The sequence below is a fragment of the Haplochromis burtoni genome, unplaced genomic scaffold (assembly GCF_018398535.1).
Source record: "Haplochromis burtoni strain Fernald_Lab_line unplaced genomic scaffold, NCSU_Asbu1 Contig_347, whole genome shotgun sequence".
Lineage (NCBI taxonomy): Eukaryota > Metazoa > Chordata > Actinopteri > Cichliformes > Cichlidae > Haplochromis > Haplochromis burtoni.
In genome coordinates, this window is record NW_024582708.1 from 5,785 (window position 1) to 27,837 (window position 22,053).

Consider the following 22,053-nt stretch of genomic DNA (forward strand, 5'->3'; position numbering starts at 1 on the left):
GTGTGTTTGTGTGAGCGTGTGTGTGTGAGTGTGTGTGTGTGTGAGTGTGAGCGTGGGGGGGGGGGTGGGTGCGTTCCTGCTGACAAAGGGTCATCTCCCCTCACCCCTCTATATGGCTTAGCTTTTGCCATATACAAACACAGGTGAGGAGATAAAGAGCAGGAAGTAAAACACCCTCACTAAATAAGAAAGCAGAACCCTCACATAGGATATGCCTACAGTCACACTATAGCCCCCCTCACCATTCAACAGGCTGGGGAGGGGAACAGAAACAGAAGAATGCCTGATCATACAGTTTGAACTCAAGACTTACAAATTTAAGTAACACAATGACTACATTTAACTATTTTAACCTAACACACCGCTATATGGAAAGTAACACTACTACAATATGTGAGGCAAGATACGAAATCTACAGTGTCATCTACTCTCAGTACATGTGGTATTCCAGTGTTTAACAGTGTTTACTGTGGATTCAAGCTTGACATAGGTTTATCAGTCCTGGGCTATTTACATCCCAGTGCATTTCTTTGGGTTAAATGAGGTGGGAAAAACAAACAACCACATCAATTAATTAATCACAGTGGTTATACTCAAGAAATACTCACCAAAAAACACTTACTTCCTGTATCACTCTTTGCCTCTTGTAAGTCTGAAATGGACATGCATGTTGCAGTAGGCTGCAGCACCAGTGGAGGAAGGTATTTTATTTAAACCCAACATGAAAATAATCACAGGAAAGTGTTTAAAGAGGCATTACTAACACATTTGCACGTAAATGCTTTCTAGCCTCGCAGCTTAATCTTTTCTGACATTAAAGGACGCTGGGGTGCACTGCCTTGGCCTCCCAGGACCTGGCGTCCACATATGTGGACATCACAATTTGGGTTGTCTAGAACACATAAATTTTGCCCAATCAACCCAAATAGCAAAGAGAAATTAAAAATGCAAACCATGAAGTTCTGGTCTTAGGGGGTTAAATATATTATCTTGCTCTGCTGGTACTGCAACTGAATACACACACTGTGGGTGTGTATTTTACGCTTTGCCGTGATACATCGGGTTGTCTTAGCTGGTTTGTCGTGATGTATTTTGGTTTGCTTGGAGTTTTCTCTGCATGAAAAGCAGCCAAACCACAGGAAAAAGCTACAGATTTACAAATTTACAACTAATTTGGACCAGAGTAAACAAACTGTAGGTGTGAAAACATCCTCACTTTCGTCAGTGTCCATTGAGCTTTTTCTGTCAGACATGTGTCTGTTTGTGCTCTCATTCCTTGAACATATTGAGTTTGTTCTAAAGGTTCCTGTTTTGTTTCACTTTGTGTATTTTTTATTTGTTGAGGAGTCATTGAAAAGCCTGGAATTCTGTACATTTTTGCCTACAGACTCTTTCTGTCTTTGAATTAGACCTATATCTCCTATTTCAGACACCCCTTACTTATTATTCAGTTTATGTATTTTTTGAGTGGAGGGTTTTATATCATTTTTTTGATCCAGTGGAAAACAGTTCACCTGTATTCCCTGCTATTTTTTGTACCTTGTACCTGACCGATGAAGTGAAAACAAAAAAACCCCTATGTTTTCAAATCATCGGTCCTCATTCAGCATGTATTTTGCATATCTCAGAAAAAAACAAGGTGATGTAATAAATGTTTGTGTCCATCCTTTGGTTTCTTCGCAGAGATTGACGGCTGTCTGATCAAGAATGGAGGCTGCCACAAGAATGCGGAGTGCATCAGAGCAGGACCCAACATTGTAAGACATCACTGTTCTGCATTAAAACATCAGACCCCAGTAACACTGAGCTAACTTTGTACCTGAGGCCCTTAATAAACCTCTCTTAATTATTTCTTTGCCATTTTTTATACTTATATAGCTTTTTCTTAACAGACTGACAGTGACAAAATAATAAATACATGGCACAAAACTAATATTTTTTCCATAAATTAGTAAAAAGTTACATTGCCACAAAATTTTATAATTCTGTATTGTTTGTCCATTGTTTTTGAATGTCATTTTTAGTGTCCTGAATTCTATCAGTTATATTTTTGTGCTTTTATTGTTAATATTAATCCATTTAATTAATTGAATTAATTAATTTAGTTAATTCATTTGGCATATGAAGTTACTAAAAAGCAGAATAATCTAGATTCATAGTGAAGTTAAAATTAATTGATAAGAAACAACATGAAAGAAGTCATACAAGATCCAACAATCACTTTTTTTTACAAACAAAAAATAATTGAAAAGCTAACAACCAAAATGATAGAACAATAAAAATTATTCAAATTCATGTCACACACTGCCTCTGTTCAAGGTTTTAATTTTAAGCTTTTAATAATACAAGATGGATTACAAAGAATGAACACATGTCAGCCTGTTATAAGAAAACAATAGAGGAAGGACCCCGGGAACCAGCTGCCCAGATGGCCATTGGTTTCTGGCTTCTGCCTTAAACCAATATTGGCAAGGTCAATGAACCGAAACAGAAAACAAGACTGCAGGTAACTCCCAGCTCGGCTAATAGTTGATAGAGAAGACTGAAACAAGTGGAGTGAATGAGAGAGTGAGACGGAGAGAGCCCATCACCGTGCTCTGCTTTCTCTGGCTTTAAACAAGTGCAGGTGATCCTCCAGCAGCCAATCAGCAGTGGAGATGAGTCAGAGTGCAGGTGAAACAAATGAGGATAAATAATCAAGCGGAAAGAAAGACATTTAACTACAAACACACAATATAGGTATTGAATTAAAAGACTCTAATTAAGGGGTACTAGCACTTATATTCTGTCATGTATATACAGGTGGACGTGCATATTAAACCTGACCAAGTGGCAAATTCCGCTAAACCACAGGTTTTGTTTTAAAGATAAATGCAGCCAGTGTGTTGGTTTTGGACTCTGGCTGTGTTGGTTCTTTTGAGCCAGAAGTGACTTTATTTGGATGTAAGGATTGATTTGATTCAAGTACAACACACAGATACAGATATTTCTAATAAGGGCCAATAACAGACTAATAAAGTACTAGAATTTAACTTAGAGCAAGGCTTAATGCTAGTGTGATGATTTCCTGACAGCAATTGGCCACAGTTCTTGTCAATTAAAGTAGCCACACCCATAAGAGCATTTAGTTTAGCATTTTAAAATGAGTCGCTTTTGGAGGCAGCCTCAAGTGGCCATTACAGGAACTGCATATCCTCTTAGGTCCATGTGATGTCGAGGAGATAAGATATCCTTAATATGTTACTTGCGACATACAGAATATCATTTTCTCATTTTTTTGTAGTAAAAACTTTTACATAGTAAAACCTGCAGAAAAAAGTGAACAAAAAGCAGCAGTTTTATTGCTGGGAGAATCTTCTGTAGACATAAACTCACAAAAAACAACCTAAAATCTTGAACATGAAAACTAGGAACCAAACACTGGGAAACTAGAAACATAGAGAGACTTACAATACGACGGTGGTATAATACGACAAAGGGCAAAGGAAAACACAGGGCTTAAATACACAAGGGAGTAACGAGGAAATGGGAAACACAGCTGGGACTAATTAGACATAATGATACAAAGGGAAGCAAAACTAGATATGCTGCACACAGGACCAGGATTATCAAAATAAAACAGGAAGCACAGGACAGGTGCAGGCAATGACTTCCAGTGTTGGGTAAGTTACTTTAAATTAGTAACTTAGTTACATTATTAGTTACTTCTATCAAAAGTAACTCAGTTACTTCAAGTTACTCGTTACTTTCAGAGTAACTAGTTACTAGCGAAAGTAACTTTGGTTTTACTCAGAATTCTCTTGTTAATGTGTTGCTTCCGTAACTGGATACCCAGCCAGAGTGCCAGTCTTCTAGCTTGCTTACTTGCACAAGTGCACTGTGCCACCTACCAATAGAAAGGAAAAAATAATGTGCATATTTCCACAAGAGAAATCCCTCGCCTGGACTGTCGTTGACCGCCGCCATGATTCTAGCCTACGTCACAGCGTCATGTGCGCTTTTTACATCCAACACGAAAACTGCAGTTGTGGTGCTTTCGATTGTACTCGGAAACTTGGAAATTCTGCCTACCGAATAGAAAGATGTAGGTAATACCTGTTATGGAAATGTTAAAAATAACCTGCAACACACCCAGTGAGCTTGATTTGAAGTGGGTTTAATAAACGCATTGCAATGTGGAGAGAGCATCCTAGTGAAACACCAGGACCATCTCTGAATTGTGGCCACCTCCCTTACATCTTATACACAGAGACACAGACAAAGAACATTCCTCAAACTCTTACATGTTGGCCCCTCTCACGGGGGGGCTATACCGCCTCCCGCACAGAGAGAATTATGACCTTGTTTTCTGCTTAGCCTTCACCTAAGGATTTACATCCCTGATAAGCAGAAGGAGTCTCACTATCTGTTTAATGTCTCCCATTACAATGGCCTCACTGTGTTAACTTTCCACATGCATGTAAAGTAGTGGCAGGAGTGCTCTTACTATGGTAAAGTGAGAAAGTGATATTACTATAACTAATGTGATATAATTAAATATGTAATTAATAAATGAGAAAAGAAATCTGCCACCACATACCAGACTGCAGATGAGCTGCATACAGGGCTGGACTGGGACAAAAAAATCGACCTGGGCATTTTGACTAGAGCCCGCCATTATAGGAAAAATCATAAAGCCTTTGAATGAAAACAAACGCTATTGTGACAGGGGAGACAGAGGCAACATGGAGACGAGTGACTCGATGTGGAACATGGGGAAGACAAAGTGACAGGAACTTAAATTCTAGGAACTAAGAATGTAACACAAGCACTACACAATGAAGAGAAGCAAAACCATGAATAACCATAATCAAAGAATTCACCAACAAACACAAAACCTTGGGTCACAGACCCAGTACCATGACAGTTTTAGTGACTTACTGTTTCCTCTTTCTGCTTTGGTTTCATCTTCAGACCTCCTGCAACTGTAAACTGGGCTTCCAAGGATCGGGGAGATACTGTTGGCCTGTGAACCCCTGCAGAAATGTATGTGTGTGCTTTATTCTGCTCTGTAGCAAAATACTGACACTTGTTTTAAATGTTTTAAATGCCTGAAGGTGATATGGGAACAGATACTTATTTTATGTGAGCGGTAGATAATCTTTTCATGTTTTAAGGCAATAAGTCGTTAATTTGGCTGCTGAATACGAAAGTACTCAGCACACCTGGGTGCTGCAGGGGAGCTGCATGGCCTGGTTTCTTTAGTCAGTTAAATACCTGTAGTCATTATACAGCAGTAGGGATTTATATTGCATTTGCAGTCTCTAATTATGAGGGTAGAATATACATAGCTCTGCACTCGGCTCACACAGCTGGGTATCTTCATAAATTATTGAAATCTCCTGAAAGGAGACATTAAGCTCTTCCTCTCAGATTCCAGGTTATTAGAGTGAGACTTGAGTGGTCGTCATCAGGAACCTTAATCGACATAATTTAACAGATTTTTCTAGGAAATTTCCAAATATTATCCAAATATTTTAGATGCCATCTAAATAATTCTGTGGCAACAGAAGCATTATTACAGCAGTCCTGTCCATGTGTCTTAGCAGGGATAATATGTTGACAGACACATTCCTATGCAAGCTATTTAATTATCTCCAAATACCTGTTTAAATTTATGTGTTTTTGCAGAGAAGAGTGAGTAATTAAAAAAAGGTTGATTTTTAATTTTGCTCCTCTGCACTGATTTATCTGTAGAGATTAGTTTGAGGACAGAGTTTCAGTATGTCCTGAAAGACAATGCTAAAAAAACCCCTAAAGCAACACTTTTTAATGGGAGTGTGGCGTTAAACTTCTGGGATATTGATCTGGTTAGTTAAGTGGCACATGAGCTGTTCGGCAAACAGAACTAGCTTGATAAATTTCATTTCCACCAAATGATTTTGAATCCTGTCAACAAATGTTCATCACTTACAGCACGGTCCGTTTTACGGAAGGGTTTCCAGGAGAAAGCCTTTTCTCTCTAAAAGGAACATGGCAGCACAGCTTATGTTTGTAAAGCTGCATGTGAACAACCAACCATTAGTCAGATCAGTCGACTGTGAGCTGCTCCATACACCAAAGTATCCTAGAGTCAAATGTAAGGCCATCTGTCCATCAGCTGAAGCTTGGCTGAAACTGGGTCATGCAGAAAGACAATGGTCCCAAGCACAGCAGCAAATCTACAACAGAATGACTGACATAACAAAGACTCAAAGTGCTGCAGTGATCCAGTCAAAGTCCTGACCTCCTGATGCTGTGACCTGATGCCATGTTTAATCCTAACAAAACTAGAAATTAAAACCCTTGTTTTGTGGCATTCTTGTTAAAAGACTCTTGCTGTGTTTGTGTGCAGAACAACGGTGAATGTAGCAGGAACGCTCGCTGTGAGTACATGGGCATGGGTCAGAGGAACTGCACCTGCCACAGAGGCTATATAGGTGATGGCATTAATTGCCGGGGAAGCACCAACTCTGTAAGTCACATGACCTTCAACTTCCTGCTTTCCTTTGAGCACCCGCTCCTCCCCACTCCTCTCCCCCTAACATTGCACTGTTTTCTGCTTTACAGGAAGTGTCCAGTCAGAAAGAGAACGCCTTCTTTCGTCAAATGATGATGGTGAGCCTCTGCCAGACACTGAAAATAAAACTTCACCATTTATAAAGTGAAGTTTGACTTTCAATTCAATTCAATTCAATTTTATTTATATAGCGCCAAATCACAACAAAAGTCACCTCAAGGCGCTTCATAAGTTTTCAAAGAGTGCACACGATTAAATTCAGGCAATTAAGATAGAAAAAGTCCAGATTTAATTAGATGCCTTTTATTTTACCTCGAAGAAAGAATTTGCATATATTTTATTGATTTTACAGACTGCCTCCTCTATTAATGAAGTAATGAGTGTCTAAGCTGATTACCTTTGTGGTCAGAAACAAAAACTGTTATGCCTGTGATCTAGAAATTAATCACAGAGCGCCAAGGTGAAGGATGTCTCAGTTTCTAAAAGGAGGCCAGAGAGGAGAGGGGGCTGCAGGAGGAGCTGTAATCCAGACTGCACAGGTGTTTTTACCTGCAGCCTGTGATACAGTTCAGATGTCACATCAAATTGACATCCAAGGCAAGGATGTCTCATTTCGATAAACACCTGATGCCTTGACTCCTCTCTCCTCGTGACTCTTCCTCGCTTCCTCCACTTGCATGTGTGGTGGGAGGGCTAAGATGCGAGGAGAGGAATCGAGGAGGAGGAATTTAGGAAATGAGAAAATGGACATTGGGTCAAAAATAGAAATGAAAATAAAACCAGGAACCAAAACTCAGTATCACTGTGAGACCTTAACTTATTATTCATCCTTGATTTTATACACATATTTTATAAATTTGTTGCACTGACACTGTGTGGGAAAATAGCTGGAAAAAAAATTAAAGTAAAAAAACAAACAAACTCCTGGACTTGCTTTGGGATGAATACTTTTGAGCCATCTGATTCTCATCCATCGTCACTGTTTTTGTGCTTCTTAGTTGTCAGGCATTTCAGGTCTTTATGGTGATGGACCATACACTGTCTTCGTCCCGGTAGAGGAAAACAACAACATCTCCATTGTGAGTGCAGCAGCTGCTGCTTTTTCGTGTGACATTAACGTCTCCAGTCTCACCTTAAATGTGTGCCACCCTACCCTAGCTGTATCACTTTAGCATGTGGCATTTATTGTTTTTGCTTTACAGGACTGACTTGTGTGTCTGTGTGTATGTGTGTCTAGGTTAATGTTTGGAAGCAGAACGGTCATATTGAGGATCTGGTTCGTTCCCACATCGTTTCCTGTGAGATTCTGACCTCGAATGACTTCAAAACCACTGAGCGTGCTGTCTCAGTATCAGGACACACATTGCACTTCAGCCTGATAGGGGTAACGCACATACACAGATTATTAACTCCTCAGTAGAACAGAAATGTTGCTTCACAGATATGGATTTAAATGTGTAAAACAAACATTAAGAACTATTTAATTTTTCTCAAGTCACACTTGACTTTTTCTCACTCCAACCACTTTATGCGTTATTAATCCATGGAGCACAGCAGCTGTACTCAGCTTTATAAAGGAGCAGTCACAGCATCATTTGAAAATGTAAAATTATTGAGCAAAATCCATCCATCTGTTTTCTGCCACTTACAGTGGCTTGCAAAAGTTTTTGGCCCCCTTGAACTTTTCCACATTTTGTCACATCACAGCCACAAACATGAATCAATTTTATTGGAATTCCACGTGAAAGACCAACACAGAGTGGTGTACACGTGGGAAGTGGAATGAAAATCATACATGATTCCAAACATTTTCTACAAATAAATAACTGAAAAGTGGGATGTGCGTAATTATTCAGCCCCTTGAGTCAATACTTTGTAGAACCACCTTTGCTGCAGTTACAGCTGACAGTCTTTTAGGGTTTGTCTCTACCAGCTTTGCACATCTAGAGACTGAAATCTTTGCCCATTCTTCTTTGCAAAACAGCTCCAGCTCAGTCAGATTAGATGGACAGCGTTTGTGAACAGCAGTTTTCAGATCTTGCCACAGATTCTCGATTGGATTTAGATCTGGACTTTGACTGGGCCATTCTAACACATGGATATGTTTTGTTTTAAACCATTCCATTGTTGCCCTGGCTTCATGTTTAGGGTCGTTGTCCTGCTGGAAGGTGAACCTCTGCCCCAGTCTCAAGTCTTTTGCAGACTCCAAGAGGTTTTCTTCCAAGATTGCCCTGTATTTGGCTCCATCCATCTTCCCATCAACTCTGACCAGCTTCCCTGTCCCTGCTGAAGAGAAGCACCCCCAGAGCATGATGCTGCCACCACCATATTTGACAGTGGGGATGGTGTGTTCAGAGTGATGTGCAGTGTTAGTTTTCCGCCACACATAGCGTTTTGCATTTTGGCCAAAAAGTTCCATTTTGGTCTCATCTGACCAGAGCACCTTCTTCCACATGTTTGCTGTGTCCCCCACATGGCTTGTGGCAAACTGCAAACGGGACTTCTTATGGTTTTCTGTTAACAATGGCTTTCTTCTTGCCACTCTTCCATAAAGGCCAACTTTGTGCAGTGCACGACTAATAGTTGTCCTATGGACAGATTCCCCCACCTGAGCTGTAGATCTCTGCAGCTCGTCCAGAGTCACCATGGGCCTCTTGGCTGCATTTCTGATCAGCGCTCTCCTTGTTCGGCCTGTGAGACACCAACCAGCGTCTGCACAGTCAGAACATTCTTGTCATAGTTTTTAAATCATGCCAGAGATGATGTGAATATGTCTGAGTGAGGATGAATGAAATGCAGCTGTCACTGAAAATGAACTAAATCTCATCTGTGAATCCAGGCAGCAGAAAGTCTGACACCAGTTTTTTGCTGTAATATTTACAAACTTTTAAAAAGTAATAAATAAATAAATATTAGAGAGAAAGCTTTCTAAATGTTGATCCATGATATGTCTCGATATGCCAGACCCTGATTACCGGGAATGCTTTGATATATATTTTTTCTTTACCTGCATTTTTACCAGGTTTTGGCAGGTGAATTAATACATTTATTAAAAGATTTAACATTTGTTAGAATTCCAGCTTTATCATCTATTAAAGAAAATTGGCTGAATATTGTGTCTATTGCTAAATAAAATGTACTCAAGTGAAATTACTCTCTTTCATCCACTCATATTTTTGTAAACATAAATGAAATAGCCCACACTGGCACACATTCATATTACCTGGTCCACTGGATGAAATTGAAAGCTCTGCTCCTTATTTACTGGTTGAGCGCCACTTATGATGGCTTTTTTCATGACCCATGCACGAGCTTCACTCAGGGTAAGTTGATTAAAACTGCTATGGGAACAAAACCTCAGATTTTCCTACCACAGAGATCAGTGTTAGTTTGTTTGTAAACCTGGGATTGTTTAAATAGTCAGTTTTTCTTAGAAAGATTCCTCACTGAGTGAAAAGACCTGGAATTATTAGTGTAGTGCCCCTAATAATAGTGTCTGGTCAGATTAAAAAAATACTAAGGAGAGTTGCTTCAGTGCTTCCTTTATTACCTCCTTCATCTTATTGATGTTTTCCATAAAAGTCCAAGAAACGTGATTAGGGAAAAACAAGGGATGGAATTTTTTGACTGGGGCCCTGGTTTCTGGAATAGGCCCGCTGATCCTGGGTTACACCATTCACGGTTAGCATCCTTAAAAAACCCTTAATTTTGAATGTTAAAGTTATAAAATATTGAGGTGAATCTAAAGCTCCCAAGAAATCAGCCCATTTGATTTTACTTTAATGAGTTACCCTTCATTTTTAATGATTTTTCTTGAATTTAACTAGGAAGTACCTTTGGGAAGTCATCAGGAAATAAACAGTCTCTCTCCCCCTGCAGGATTCGATCTTCATCAACAACAGGTCGAGGATCGTGAAGAGCGATTACACCACATTTAATGGAATCATTCACCACATCGACTTGATGCTGACACCTTACGCTCTGGAGGAGAAACCGCCGATTAATCCCAAAACGGTGCGTTGGGTTTGGTTACAGTTATTTAATGAATAATCTTTACTGGAAGCAGATAGTGATATCTCTCTTTCTCTCTTTGTGTTAGATGAACTTAACCACAGCAGCTTCAGTTTATGGCTACAGCAGCTTCTACCAACTCATAGAGGTAAGGGAACAAAACCCTGCATCTACTGATTTGAGAGGGACTACTTCAATTTCTGCAACCCTCTTTCATTAACTCCCATCTGCTTGTCTACACATCCTCTTCAGAAAAATCCTGCTGGCCATTAGGTCGTAATTTGAGCCAAATCTGAGCATTTTATTAGTTCAGAACATTTCATGTGGTTAGCTCCTTCACTTCAGAAGTCATCAGGGATCAATGTTAAAAAAAATTGAGCCACCTCTGCGTACTTCAGTGGGCTGTAACTAAGAAAATATTAATAGTATGAAAGCATCATTAAGGTAAAGTTGGTTATTCGAGGCTAGTGTGACTCTGGGCAATTTTTCTTGGATTGACCTCATTATTATTAACAGCTCGTTCCTCTGCACTCTGAGCCTCTCTCCAAAGCACTAACGAGAAAACACTGCAGCACTAAACACACTAGGATGTTTAGTGCTAGGACACAAGACTCCGCACACAACTCTTATTTGGAAAGATGGGCGATGTAATATCCTTAACTGACAGTAAACATAGACTTACCACAGTTTTAAAATACTCTGTTTAAAGTCCTGTATTCAAGGTTTTACTTCAGTAGCACTACAGTAGCTTTGCCAGGCAGATGTAGTTTAAAAGCAGAAGGTTAATTGTCATGCATACACACTGAGAAGTGTGAAGCATGGTGGCATTATCCTGGGATTATTTCTCTGCTGGCCCTGGTTTGGTATATTCACCTGCAGTGACATATCAAAAGTTGTACTTTAATCTTCAAGTGGTTAAAGCTCATATTTTTGATTGTAAAAATATCTCGTACCACAATTTCGTGAAAAGTTGTGTGGGTATCCTTGATTATTGTGTTGGCTTTGGTTCAGGAGGTAGAGTCTACTAATTGAAAGGTTTGTGCTTTGATCCTTGGCTTTTCTTGTCTGAGGTGTCCTTGATCACAATACTGAACCCCGAAGTTGCCCCGATGCTTTCAAAGTGCTTAAAATTGTTTAGGCTCAGCTGGAGCAGAAAGGCGAACCTGTATCTATTCCCGTAATGTAAACTGTAATGGAGTCATAAACTCTGTTGTTTTAGGCTTAAATAGCTTGGTTGCTTGAGGGTTAATTATCATTTAACAACAAAAATCCAAAATTAAATTGTAACAAATAGCTCACATGTGGAGGTAGGCTTGGTGCGTTTAGTTTCCAGGACATGTGCACTGCTAAACCCCCCCCCCCCCCAAACATTAAGGAAACACTCAATCAGCACAGTTTAAAACAAAGTAATTTAAAACTTAAGGGGATGTCAATCTGTCCAGTTAGGAAGGCTAAACCATTGTGAATCCATTTCATCTGCTTCTTACTTTGACGAAATGAAAATGACAACAGGTGCACAAACGCAAAACTGGAGGAAAAAATCAGTCAGGCGGGATAAGGAGAGAGCCTTGGTCTGTGGCCACTACCTGCTAAGCCATTATATACTATATATATATATATATATATATATATATAATGTTCTTACTCTACCCCCCCCATTTTTGCACATGTCGAGGAGCGTGTCAGGTTACATTTCACTGTGTGTTATACTTGTATAACTATGCATGTGACAAATAAAGAACCTTGAACCTTGAATTCTCTTTTTGGAGGTTGTGTTGTTGTTGCTGTGCACCTGTTGTCTGCTTCATTTGCACCAAAGCAGCTCCATGGATTCGCAGTGGTTTATGCCTGCTGACTGCACACTTTGATATCCCTGACGTTTAACTGACTTTGTGTTAAACTGTGATGATCGAGTGTTCCCTTCCTTTTTGAGCCATGTAAGGCCAGTGTCAGCAAGTCCGACCAGGTCCATTTGATTTCACGTGATGTACAGTGGGGGAAATAATTATATGATCTCCTGCTGAATTTGTATGTTTGCTCACTTACAAAGAAATGAACAGCCTCTCATTTTTTATGACAGTAAAATAAATATTTGATCCTGTACAACCCAGTCAGAACTCTGGCTGCCACAATGGGCTGTGTAGTTGGTCACCAGGTTCACGCACATCTCAGGAGGGATTTTTGCCCACTCTTCTTCACAGAAACTCTATCCATCCTTTTGGTTGCTGGTTGGCAACTTGAAGCTTCAGCCCCCTTCACAGATTTGCCACTCTTTTGTTGCTTTGGCAGTATATTTTAGGTCATTGTCATGCTGGAAGACTGGCCCATGGTCAATCTTAAGCTTAAGCTTGGTGTTCTTTGGTTGATACTCAGCATTTCTCTTTCTCCAGAGTTGATGGGTGGTTCTCTCAAGCCTTCTCTGAGTCATTTAGATGTTCAGGAACAAACTTCATACGGGTCTGTACGTGTGCCTTCTTGAGCATAGGAACTCTGCAGGTGCTGAAAGATTTCAATAAATGATGGCGTGGTGTGTTAGCAGTCATGTTTTTGGTGACTGTGGTACCAACTGCCTTCAGATAATTAAAAAGCTCCTTGTACCTGATGTCCTTTGACAGCTCCTTGGTCTTCTCCAGTGGTGGACAGGTTGGCTTGGAAGAAATTGATTCTGTGGACAGTCGTGCTTTCTACAATGAAATTTTATTTATAAAGCGCTAAATCAACAGTTTCTTCAAGGTGCTTCATATTGTAAGATAAAGACCCTACGAGAAGAATACAGAGAAAACCCCAGCATCGAAAATATTATTAATAAATGATCAGACAAAAGAGGCTTTTCAGGGAATAAATGTTCAGTTTATATGGCATATGTCAGAACAAGTTCCAGAGTGTGATTAAAGTGGTGGGTGGGCTCATTTACATTTTAAGAGAAGCCGATTGAGTCTAATAATAGATTGAATGCTATGTTGATGCTGTCATTTTGAGCATCTATATGGATGTTTTATTCACCCACAATAATTATTTTATCTGAACTGACCGTTAAATCAGATAAAAACAATAGATAACTACAAATAAAACTGTATTTGAGTTTTCCAGTTAGGTTGTACAAGGCTAAGAATCAGGCTTTCAGATATATTAAAACTCTGTCTTGGTCTGGGTCATAAATATAACTCATTGAGATCAGGACTATTTCTAATTCTTTAATTGACTGATTGACTGTAATCTTTGCAGGCACACAGCCTGTGGTAGTAGGGGCTCAAATACCTATTTCACTCAGTGACATCCAAATCAATTTATAGCTCTTATGTAACATGTGGGGGGAGTTTTTCTGGGTTTTTTTTTTTTTTTTGGTGTTTTAGCAACACGAATACAATAATTACAAGTATCCCACATATAATTATGTACCAGCATGTCACAGAAAAACGCTCTTCAGCTGGGCCTATAAATCATTATTTTCACCATGGTACTAAAACCATTAACAACCCCAAATATATATTTATAAAACAGACTGGGAGAAGTCTGTACAGACCATAGATTTACAGTAAATTAATCAAGATATAGTAAAACTCCTTCATGGACACACACACTGCTTCACCCTCTCCAGGGACGTGTTTCAATGTTAGCGGCCTTTCCTGCAGACACGGGGAGTTTCCACATCTAATCAGATGGAGAAGCGTCCCTCCACACCCCCCCAGAGTCCCATAAAATCTACAAACCTGCATAACATAATAATAACAAGGTGCCCCCGATCACAATAACTCACGGTTGTTACTGTAGTGCACTGACGGTTATCACCAAAAGTCGCACATCCATGTCAGTCGCTGCAAGTTATCTCAGTGGTGCTGGCAGCTTTTTTTAAATCCATGTATCTTTTTATCTTTTTATACAAAAAAAAAAAAAACGCCAGCAGATTTATCTTAAAATTTTCTAATTGATGAATGTGTTTGAAATGCATTTTTGGTCATGGCCAATAACTGGGGTTAACATTACTACATGTGGGTCACTGCTTCACTTTAGCCGTGATGGATTCTCGATGCTTTGCGTCATAGCAAGAAAATAGGCAACTTTGAAATTAGCAAATGGAAAAATCAGTTCTTTTTTAGGCTTTTGAAATGAAAATATGCTCCTGGTTTCATAATGTGGCCCTTGAACCCCGGAGGCTGCCATTTGTGACTTCTGCTTTATCTCCTGCCAGTTTTGTGCCTCATACAGCTGTTTATGACACATGAATGTTGAATTTAGAAGACATAATGTTGGTTTTGGCTTCTCTTTACTCTTGAAGATGGGAGCTCAGATATATGTGAGACTTTCAGGAACAGATTTACAATAAATGTGTCAGCCAGACGAGAGGCAGCCTTCTGAAACTGCGTATAGGCTGATGTTTTTACACAACGTTAAAATTAACAGCGGGAACTCAAACCACTTAACAATGTTTTGAGTTATCTGTGCTGTGGAACCTGGAAAAGGGATCCAGCAGGGAAAAAATACTCTCACATTCACTTTGGAAAAGTGACTGATGTTTCACACCAGAGACTGAAATCGTTAACAGGATAGGATTCCCCTAAAAAATAAAATAACTGTCGTTAAAGAGAGCATTATACTTTACACTGACTGATGGGTCAGGGTACCACGCTGCCTGGCAAGTTTATGAATACGATAACTCAAAAACAAGGGGACGTAGGAGTTTGAAATCTAGGGGTAGCACTGGCAGTATTCCAGTTTATTTTTCTTTTTATAATAAATATTTCATGAATACCAAATCAAAAGTCTAGTTAAGTTATATCATATTAACATTAAAGTTTAAAAAATGTGCAGCTATTAAAATTTACATTCTTCTAAATATATTTTTCAGTAAACATTTTAAACAACCACCTACAGTACCTTCAGGGACCACCAGGGGGCCACACTATGGGAAAAATTATATTTTTAAGTACAAAATGGCTTCCTTCTGACCTTGACTGCTGTGTTTTTCACAGTAGGAATTGTATATGTCACAAAAGCTTGCATATAGTTAGTATATAGAAAGTATTTATGTTAACAAGACTGAAATAGGGAAATAGCCACATGCAGAAGTTCAGTTCAGAGACTGCATAGATACCACTGCTTTTGTTCTTGCTGCAGCAAAGTAAAAAAAAAAAGGGAAGGCATTTTATGTTTATCCTGTGTTTAAGTGTCACAGTGTGAGCTGGTAACGCTCTGCAGTAGGCTCCTGCCTAGTTTAACCCCAGGCTATAAGGAGACAAAAACTAAACAGAATGACTTCACACTCAAAAACAGATCCTGTGCAGATTTGTTTTGTTGATAGTGGAGTATTTTATGACTAAGAGTCTTAAATATTTTTCTTACATCATACTGAATTGTATTCAGATGCTTAACACCTGGATTAGCAATCTGATTCTGTAGTTTTTAGCTCATCTAGCCAAAGGACTGAGCTTATGGCATGAAAAGGCATCCATGTGTCCATTTATCCACCACAGTTAACACTGTAATCTTTACCTCACAGTGTAAAGAGCCTCGAGGCAGCTGTTGTTATGACTGATGCTATATAAATAAGCCTGAACTGAACTCAACTGAACTGTAGACGACCTTCTGCGACGAGATTATTTGTCAGAATTTTGTGAAACTTCCACACAGAGATTACCTTATCTCATATGTACTTTTTGCACAATGCTCAGTCTTTTGCACAACCTACTGTCATTGTTGCACTTTTCTGTGGCATTGTTGTGTCTGCACTGTCTTGAGTCTGTATCGTTCTGTTCTGTTCTGTCTGGTGTTGCACTGTCTCCAAGACCATAGCACCATGGTCTTGGAGGAACGTTGTCTCGTTTCACTGTATACTGTACCACTGCACATGGCTGGAATAACAATAAAGCCACTTGACTTGAAATTACATGATAGATTGAAACATCACTTTGCCATAAATGTTCTACGATCTTAATGTTTGTGAAAGTGGAGGGAGTGTTCTTCCTATTGTTCGACTCCAAGATTAGAACCTCGAAATCGTCCTTTCACTGTTAATATTGTCAGCAATGTGCTTAATGCTATGACCTGCTGATGCAATCACATATGTTCATGTTTTTGTGGTCATGGTTACTTTCTTGACGTTCTTCTTCCTTTGGCTTTGCGATCACCACAGTGATTTGCCGACATCTCATCCTATCCCTACAATCTTCCTCCGTCACACCAACCCTCTGTATGTCCTCCTTCACTCCATGAACCTTCTCTGTGGTCTTCTTGTCTTCCTGCTTGGCAGCTCCTCTTGAACATCTTTGTCCTTGAGATGAGACTCTTTTGCCATAACAGGAAAATACATGGGTAGAGGTACCTTTAGACTCTATCGCAAAAAGGTTGATTCTGTTTATCTGGACGTAGCGTTTTCAGTGGGAGAAACGTTTTGTCACTCAACCAAGTGAGATTTACAGTGTCGGCTTACTGCAGGTTTCCTCAACCTTATAAAGAGCACATTTCCATAATGACTGACACTAGCACCACTGATGAACAATGGGCTGTGAGGTCAGTTTCATTGTCGTTAATATGCAAATTGTTATGAATATTGATTAGCGACCCCTGCTCAATAACCATGAGTACCATTTTACAGAGAGTTGGAGAATGGTTGCAATCACAGCGTCCCCGCTCAAACCAGCATTCCTCCCTGTCGAGGATACAAACATCCTCATCATTGTTAGCCAGTGGTGCTATAATTCAATGGGCCAAAAAAGACCTAAAAGTGTCTTTTTTGGCCCATTGAAATTTGAGGCAATGTATGAACATGAATATTTCAAAACTTATTAAAGATAAAGGCTGCTGTTTTTATCATCATCATCATCAAGAATGAGGAGCTAAAATTTTATCAAGAACAATGATAGACCATTGAAAATTTCAGGCTTTTATCGTTAATAGTTGTTGAGATATTCTTGTTCAAACACTGTTTCCAACTTTAGTGTGTGGAAAAAGGCCTGAAGGGGGGTCGACGAATCATTTTTTAAAAAGCATTTCATATTTCACAGCTATTTTTGTAAATATTCATATTTTGTACCATAACATTTTTATTGAAATCAAAGACTGTCAAACAGAAAACTTTGTTGATTAGAGACAGAATTACTCATGATAGACCTCCGCTGTGCAGCCTAGTATCACTGTACAACAGATTACACAGCAGATATGGCTTTCATAAAGGAAAAGGTTAAGTTAAGTTCCATTTGTTCTAACATTTATCATAACATTTGTATCTAGTAAAATTAATTTCAAGTGTTTCTAAAATGTCAAAAAAAAAAAAAATCAGTGTGCAAGACTCACTGTTAAGTGCTTTTATCACTTTTTGCAGATTGCAGGCCTCCTCCCTACACTCAATATGGCCGTCCACCAACCATTCACCGTGTTTTGGCCCACAAACAAGGCCATGGAGTCCTTGCCACCTGAAAGGCAGCTCTGGCTCATCCACCCTTTACACCGGGACCGGCTGGCTGCCACCTTAAAGGCTCACATCATTCGCAACTCAAAGGTAGGAGGAGAATGACTGGATGAATAACGAAGTGTTCTTTTGGATAGAGCCGATTACGAATGGCAAAAAGAGATGTGTAGGGTTATAATCCAATTCAATATTATTTATACAATGCCAAATCACAACAGCCGCCTCAAGGCGCTTTTATATTGTAAGGTAGACTAGAGCTGGGCGATATGAGATTTTTTCATATCACGATATGTTTTTTTCATTTCAGGCGATAACGATATCTATCACGATATAAGCCAAATAACTATATTTGTAAGATTTAAATGTGCCGTTGCTCACAAGTAAAATGTGAAATAATCAGCAGCTTGTTTTGATTTAAATATTTATTTCCCATAATAAGTTCAACAGGGTAGATGTACTTAAGGAACATGAGACTTTTTCAGATAAATAAAGGCAAATATTGCAAACTACACAAAAGGCAGCCGCTAAAGCGTTTAAGTTTCAAAATAGAACAAACGAAACAAGACTAAATTGTCAATTCCACTTAGAAACAAAATATTAATTCTAAAAATAAATCTTAGTTTGTTTTACAGAAGAACAGACAAAACTGACTAACTTTTGTCAATATCAAATAAACTGAGAACTAAAAGGAAATTCTCAATCTCTCCTTGTTGTATAGCTGAGCTTTTCAAACAGTTTTAACAGTTACTTTAGTCTGACAAAAGCCGAATGACGAATTAGCGCTTCCAGTCAGAGACTGAGCATGCACCGCTTTATTGTATTTCCAGACTTGCTTTCGGCACATTTACAGTGCGCGCTACTCTGTTTTTTGTCAGACTTGAAATAGCCGAAATACCTTCACACTACGGAACTTCTATGGCTCTTCCGTTCGACAATCTCTCCGGCATTGGAACCATCATCTGTTTTCTCTTCGGTAACCTTCGGTCACGCTCTCGGTTGATTTTTCTTAGTCGGCACACTCATTTCCTCCATTACCCGGCGGCACGGCGGCTGGCTGCTTCCCAAACAAATACACATGTGCGGCTTGGCACTTGTGCTGTACGTAACAAGTCACGTGACGTGACGCTGCGGCTGTGATTGGTTCGGCTCTGCGCTACTTAATTTGGATTGGCTGTTCTTTTTTTTTTTTTTAAGAGGACAAGAGCGGTCGAGGTCTATCGCAATAGTTTAATTTTTCTATCGAGAAAAAGTTATTTCGCAATACATATCATTATCGTTCTATCGCCCAGCTCTAGTACAGTAGACCCCTACAATATTACAACATAGAAAACCCCAAAAACCATACGACCCCCTTTGTAAGCACTTTGGCGATAGTGGGAAGGAAAACTCCCATTTAACTGGAAGAAACGTCCTCCAGAACCAGGCTCAGGGAGAGGCAGCTCATCTCTGTGCTTGTCCTGCTAGCGTTCGATACTGTTGACCATAATATTCTATTAGAAAGATTAGAGCACGCTGTAGGTATTACAGTTACTGCGCTGCAGTAGTTTGAATTTTATCTGTCTAATAGACTCCAGTTTGTTCATGTAAATGGAGATTCTTCTTCAAAAGCTTCGAATTCTATTTATATTATACATGCTTCCCTTAGGCAGTATCATTAGAAGGCATAGTATACATTTTCACTGCTGTGCAGATGACACACAACTTTATCTATCCATGAAGCCAGATAACACACACCATTTAGTTAAACTGCAGAAATGTCTTAAAGACATAAAGAAAATCTCTGTAGATGTGGATGTGAACATGAGCCCTGAATTGGCAAAGCCAAGAAAATGAATGAATTGCATTAATAAAGTAATAACATTCTCTTGATCTGCTTTTAGGGTTTGTATCAAAAGATGTTTAAGCACATATTTAATCAGAATCATTGACAATATTAAAGTTTTTCTAAACCTTTTCCTTTGAAGCATTATGCCTGTGTGTGTGTGTGTGTGTGTGTGTGTGTAGGTGACAAATGTTGGACTGCCGATTAAATTTTCATCCTTCCGCACGATGCATGGATCCACCATCAAGTTCAGCTGTGACCGGAGCCTGGTGGTGAGGAAACACACACACATAAACCAAATGAGTGGCCATTACTTCTTCCACACCTGGCAGTTAATTGTTGCTATATTAACTAGTGTTGCTACATGGTGAAAGCACTGTTCCCACAGGTTGGCTGATCAAACCTAGGACCTCTCCTGGGATTTGTTTCCTATAACTGACTAAAAATGTGCCTGGGTAGTGTGGCTCAGCATCTAGACATTGTTGGCTACAGGGGGAGCACCTTCTCTGCAACACTCAGTCTTTACGACCTCATGGCATGCAAGTGGGTCTGCTGAGGTTATCCACCTGAGGTGCTCCATGTGCCCCTGCTTGGGTTTTACCCATGACAGTGTGTGTGCTCTGTGGCCTTGGGCTTAGTCTGTGCATCGCCACTGGCTGGATGACCGTACATGCTCTGCCTCTACCCCAAAGCAAGTCCACCCCCAGCGGGTTCCTACAAGTACTGACTAATGAGCGTCAGAGTTCTCATGGAGGAACTCCTGCCTAGAAAACCTTACTCTTTTCAAAACTTTGTCTCTGAATGTGGAAACCTCAAAAACTCTGATATGACTCTTATTGGTGGTTCACTCAATTCATGCATCAATGAAGAATGCAATTAGTTGCAAGAACTAATGTGGGGGTGGCTGTAGCTGAGGAGGTAGTGCAGGTCATCTACCATTTGGAAAGTTGGTCGTTTGCTTCCTTTCTGATCCAGTTTGCGTGCCAAGGTATCCTTGGGCAAAATGCATTCATCAGAGTATGAATGTGCGTGAATGTTAGCTAGAAAAGGATTGAATGAATGCATGTGTGAAAGGGTGAATAAGATATGTTTTATAAAACACTTTCAGTGCTCAGATAAAATAGAAAAGTGCTATATAAGAACCAGTTACCATTTTACACAGACAGGAAAGTCAAAGCTTAGCCCACAGATAATTTTAAATTCAAATTCAAATTTTATTTGTCACGTACACAGTCATACACAGTACGATATGTAGTGAAATGCTTGGGGTCGGAGCAGTCGTGACGGCAGCTGACCTCACCGGCGCCATCTTAATATATAATGTCTGTCATAAGTAGGTACTACAAGGGCCTAGTTACTGTGTGGTTGGCACATGTTATAAACAGACCCGTGAGTGAATTACTTTTATCAACTGATTGATCATGCAGTGATTTTACAGGTCTGTAAACACGAGATGTCTGCAAAAGTATTCACTCACCCATTCAAATAATTGAATTCAGGTGTTCTGCTCACTGTCATCAAATCAAATCAAAATTTATTTCTATAGCACATATTAGAAACAACAAAGTTGACCATAGTGCTTCAGAGTCAGACAGAGTAAAAGCATGAGACAATTAAAACAAAACAACAAGAAAAAACAGGGCAGGAAACAATCGGTGACAACACAACAAGCCAGATAATAGCCAACTAGTTAGAATCTAAGTAAAAAAAATAGGTTTTAAGACAAGATTTAAAAGACTGGATAGACTCGGAGGTATGAATATGAGCAGGGAGGCTATTCCAGAGTCTAGGCGCTACGGTTGCAAAGGCCCGGTCACCTCTGGACTTCAGTCGAGACCTAGGTCATGTTAGGAGCATCTGATTTGAAGATCTTAGTGCTCTATTTGGATTGTACAAATGGAGGAGTTTGGAAAGATAGCTGGACGCTAAATTATTTAGAATTTAAAAGTAAACAAAAGAATTTTAAAATCTATAGGAAATTTAACAGGGAGCTAAAATTGGAGTGATGTGATCATAGATTCTAGTACCTGTTAAGAGACGCGCAGCTGCATTTTGAACTAAATGAAGCCGGTAAAGAGAAGAGTGTTGGAGGCCCAAGTAGAGGGAGTCGTAGTAGTCCAGTCTGGATGTGATGAATGTGTGGATACGTTTTTCCTTAAAGGAAGGAACGGCTTTGCTTTAGATATCTGACGCAACTGGTAAAAGCTGTTTTTTTTTACCACAGTGGAGACCTGTTTCTCTGATTTAAAAGAGCTATCCAAGAACACTCCGAGGTTT

At 39.5% G+C, this 22,053-nt stretch overlaps 1 protein-coding gene across 1 annotated transcript in view; it reads left to right on the top strand.

Moving 5' to 3' along the window:
- LOC102314216 (stabilin-1) overlaps nucleotides 1–22,053 on the top strand; it is a gene marked incomplete at its 5' end in the record, with an annotated part of 122,182 nt that overhangs the window by 2,072 nt on the left and 98,057 nt on the right. Inside the window, 10 exon segments of the mRNA XM_042228756.1 lie at nucleotides 1,684–1,757; nucleotides 4,954–5,025; nucleotides 6,374–6,493; nucleotides 6,589–6,636; nucleotides 7,537–7,617; nucleotides 7,776–7,922; nucleotides 10,418–10,552; nucleotides 10,638–10,697; nucleotides 17,868–18,044; nucleotides 19,959–20,048. Coding sequence (XP_042084690.1) covers nucleotides 1,684–1,757; nucleotides 4,954–5,025; nucleotides 6,374–6,493; nucleotides 6,589–6,636; nucleotides 7,537–7,617; nucleotides 7,776–7,922; nucleotides 10,418–10,552; nucleotides 10,638–10,697; nucleotides 17,868–18,044; nucleotides 19,959–20,048 — 1,004 coding nt within the window.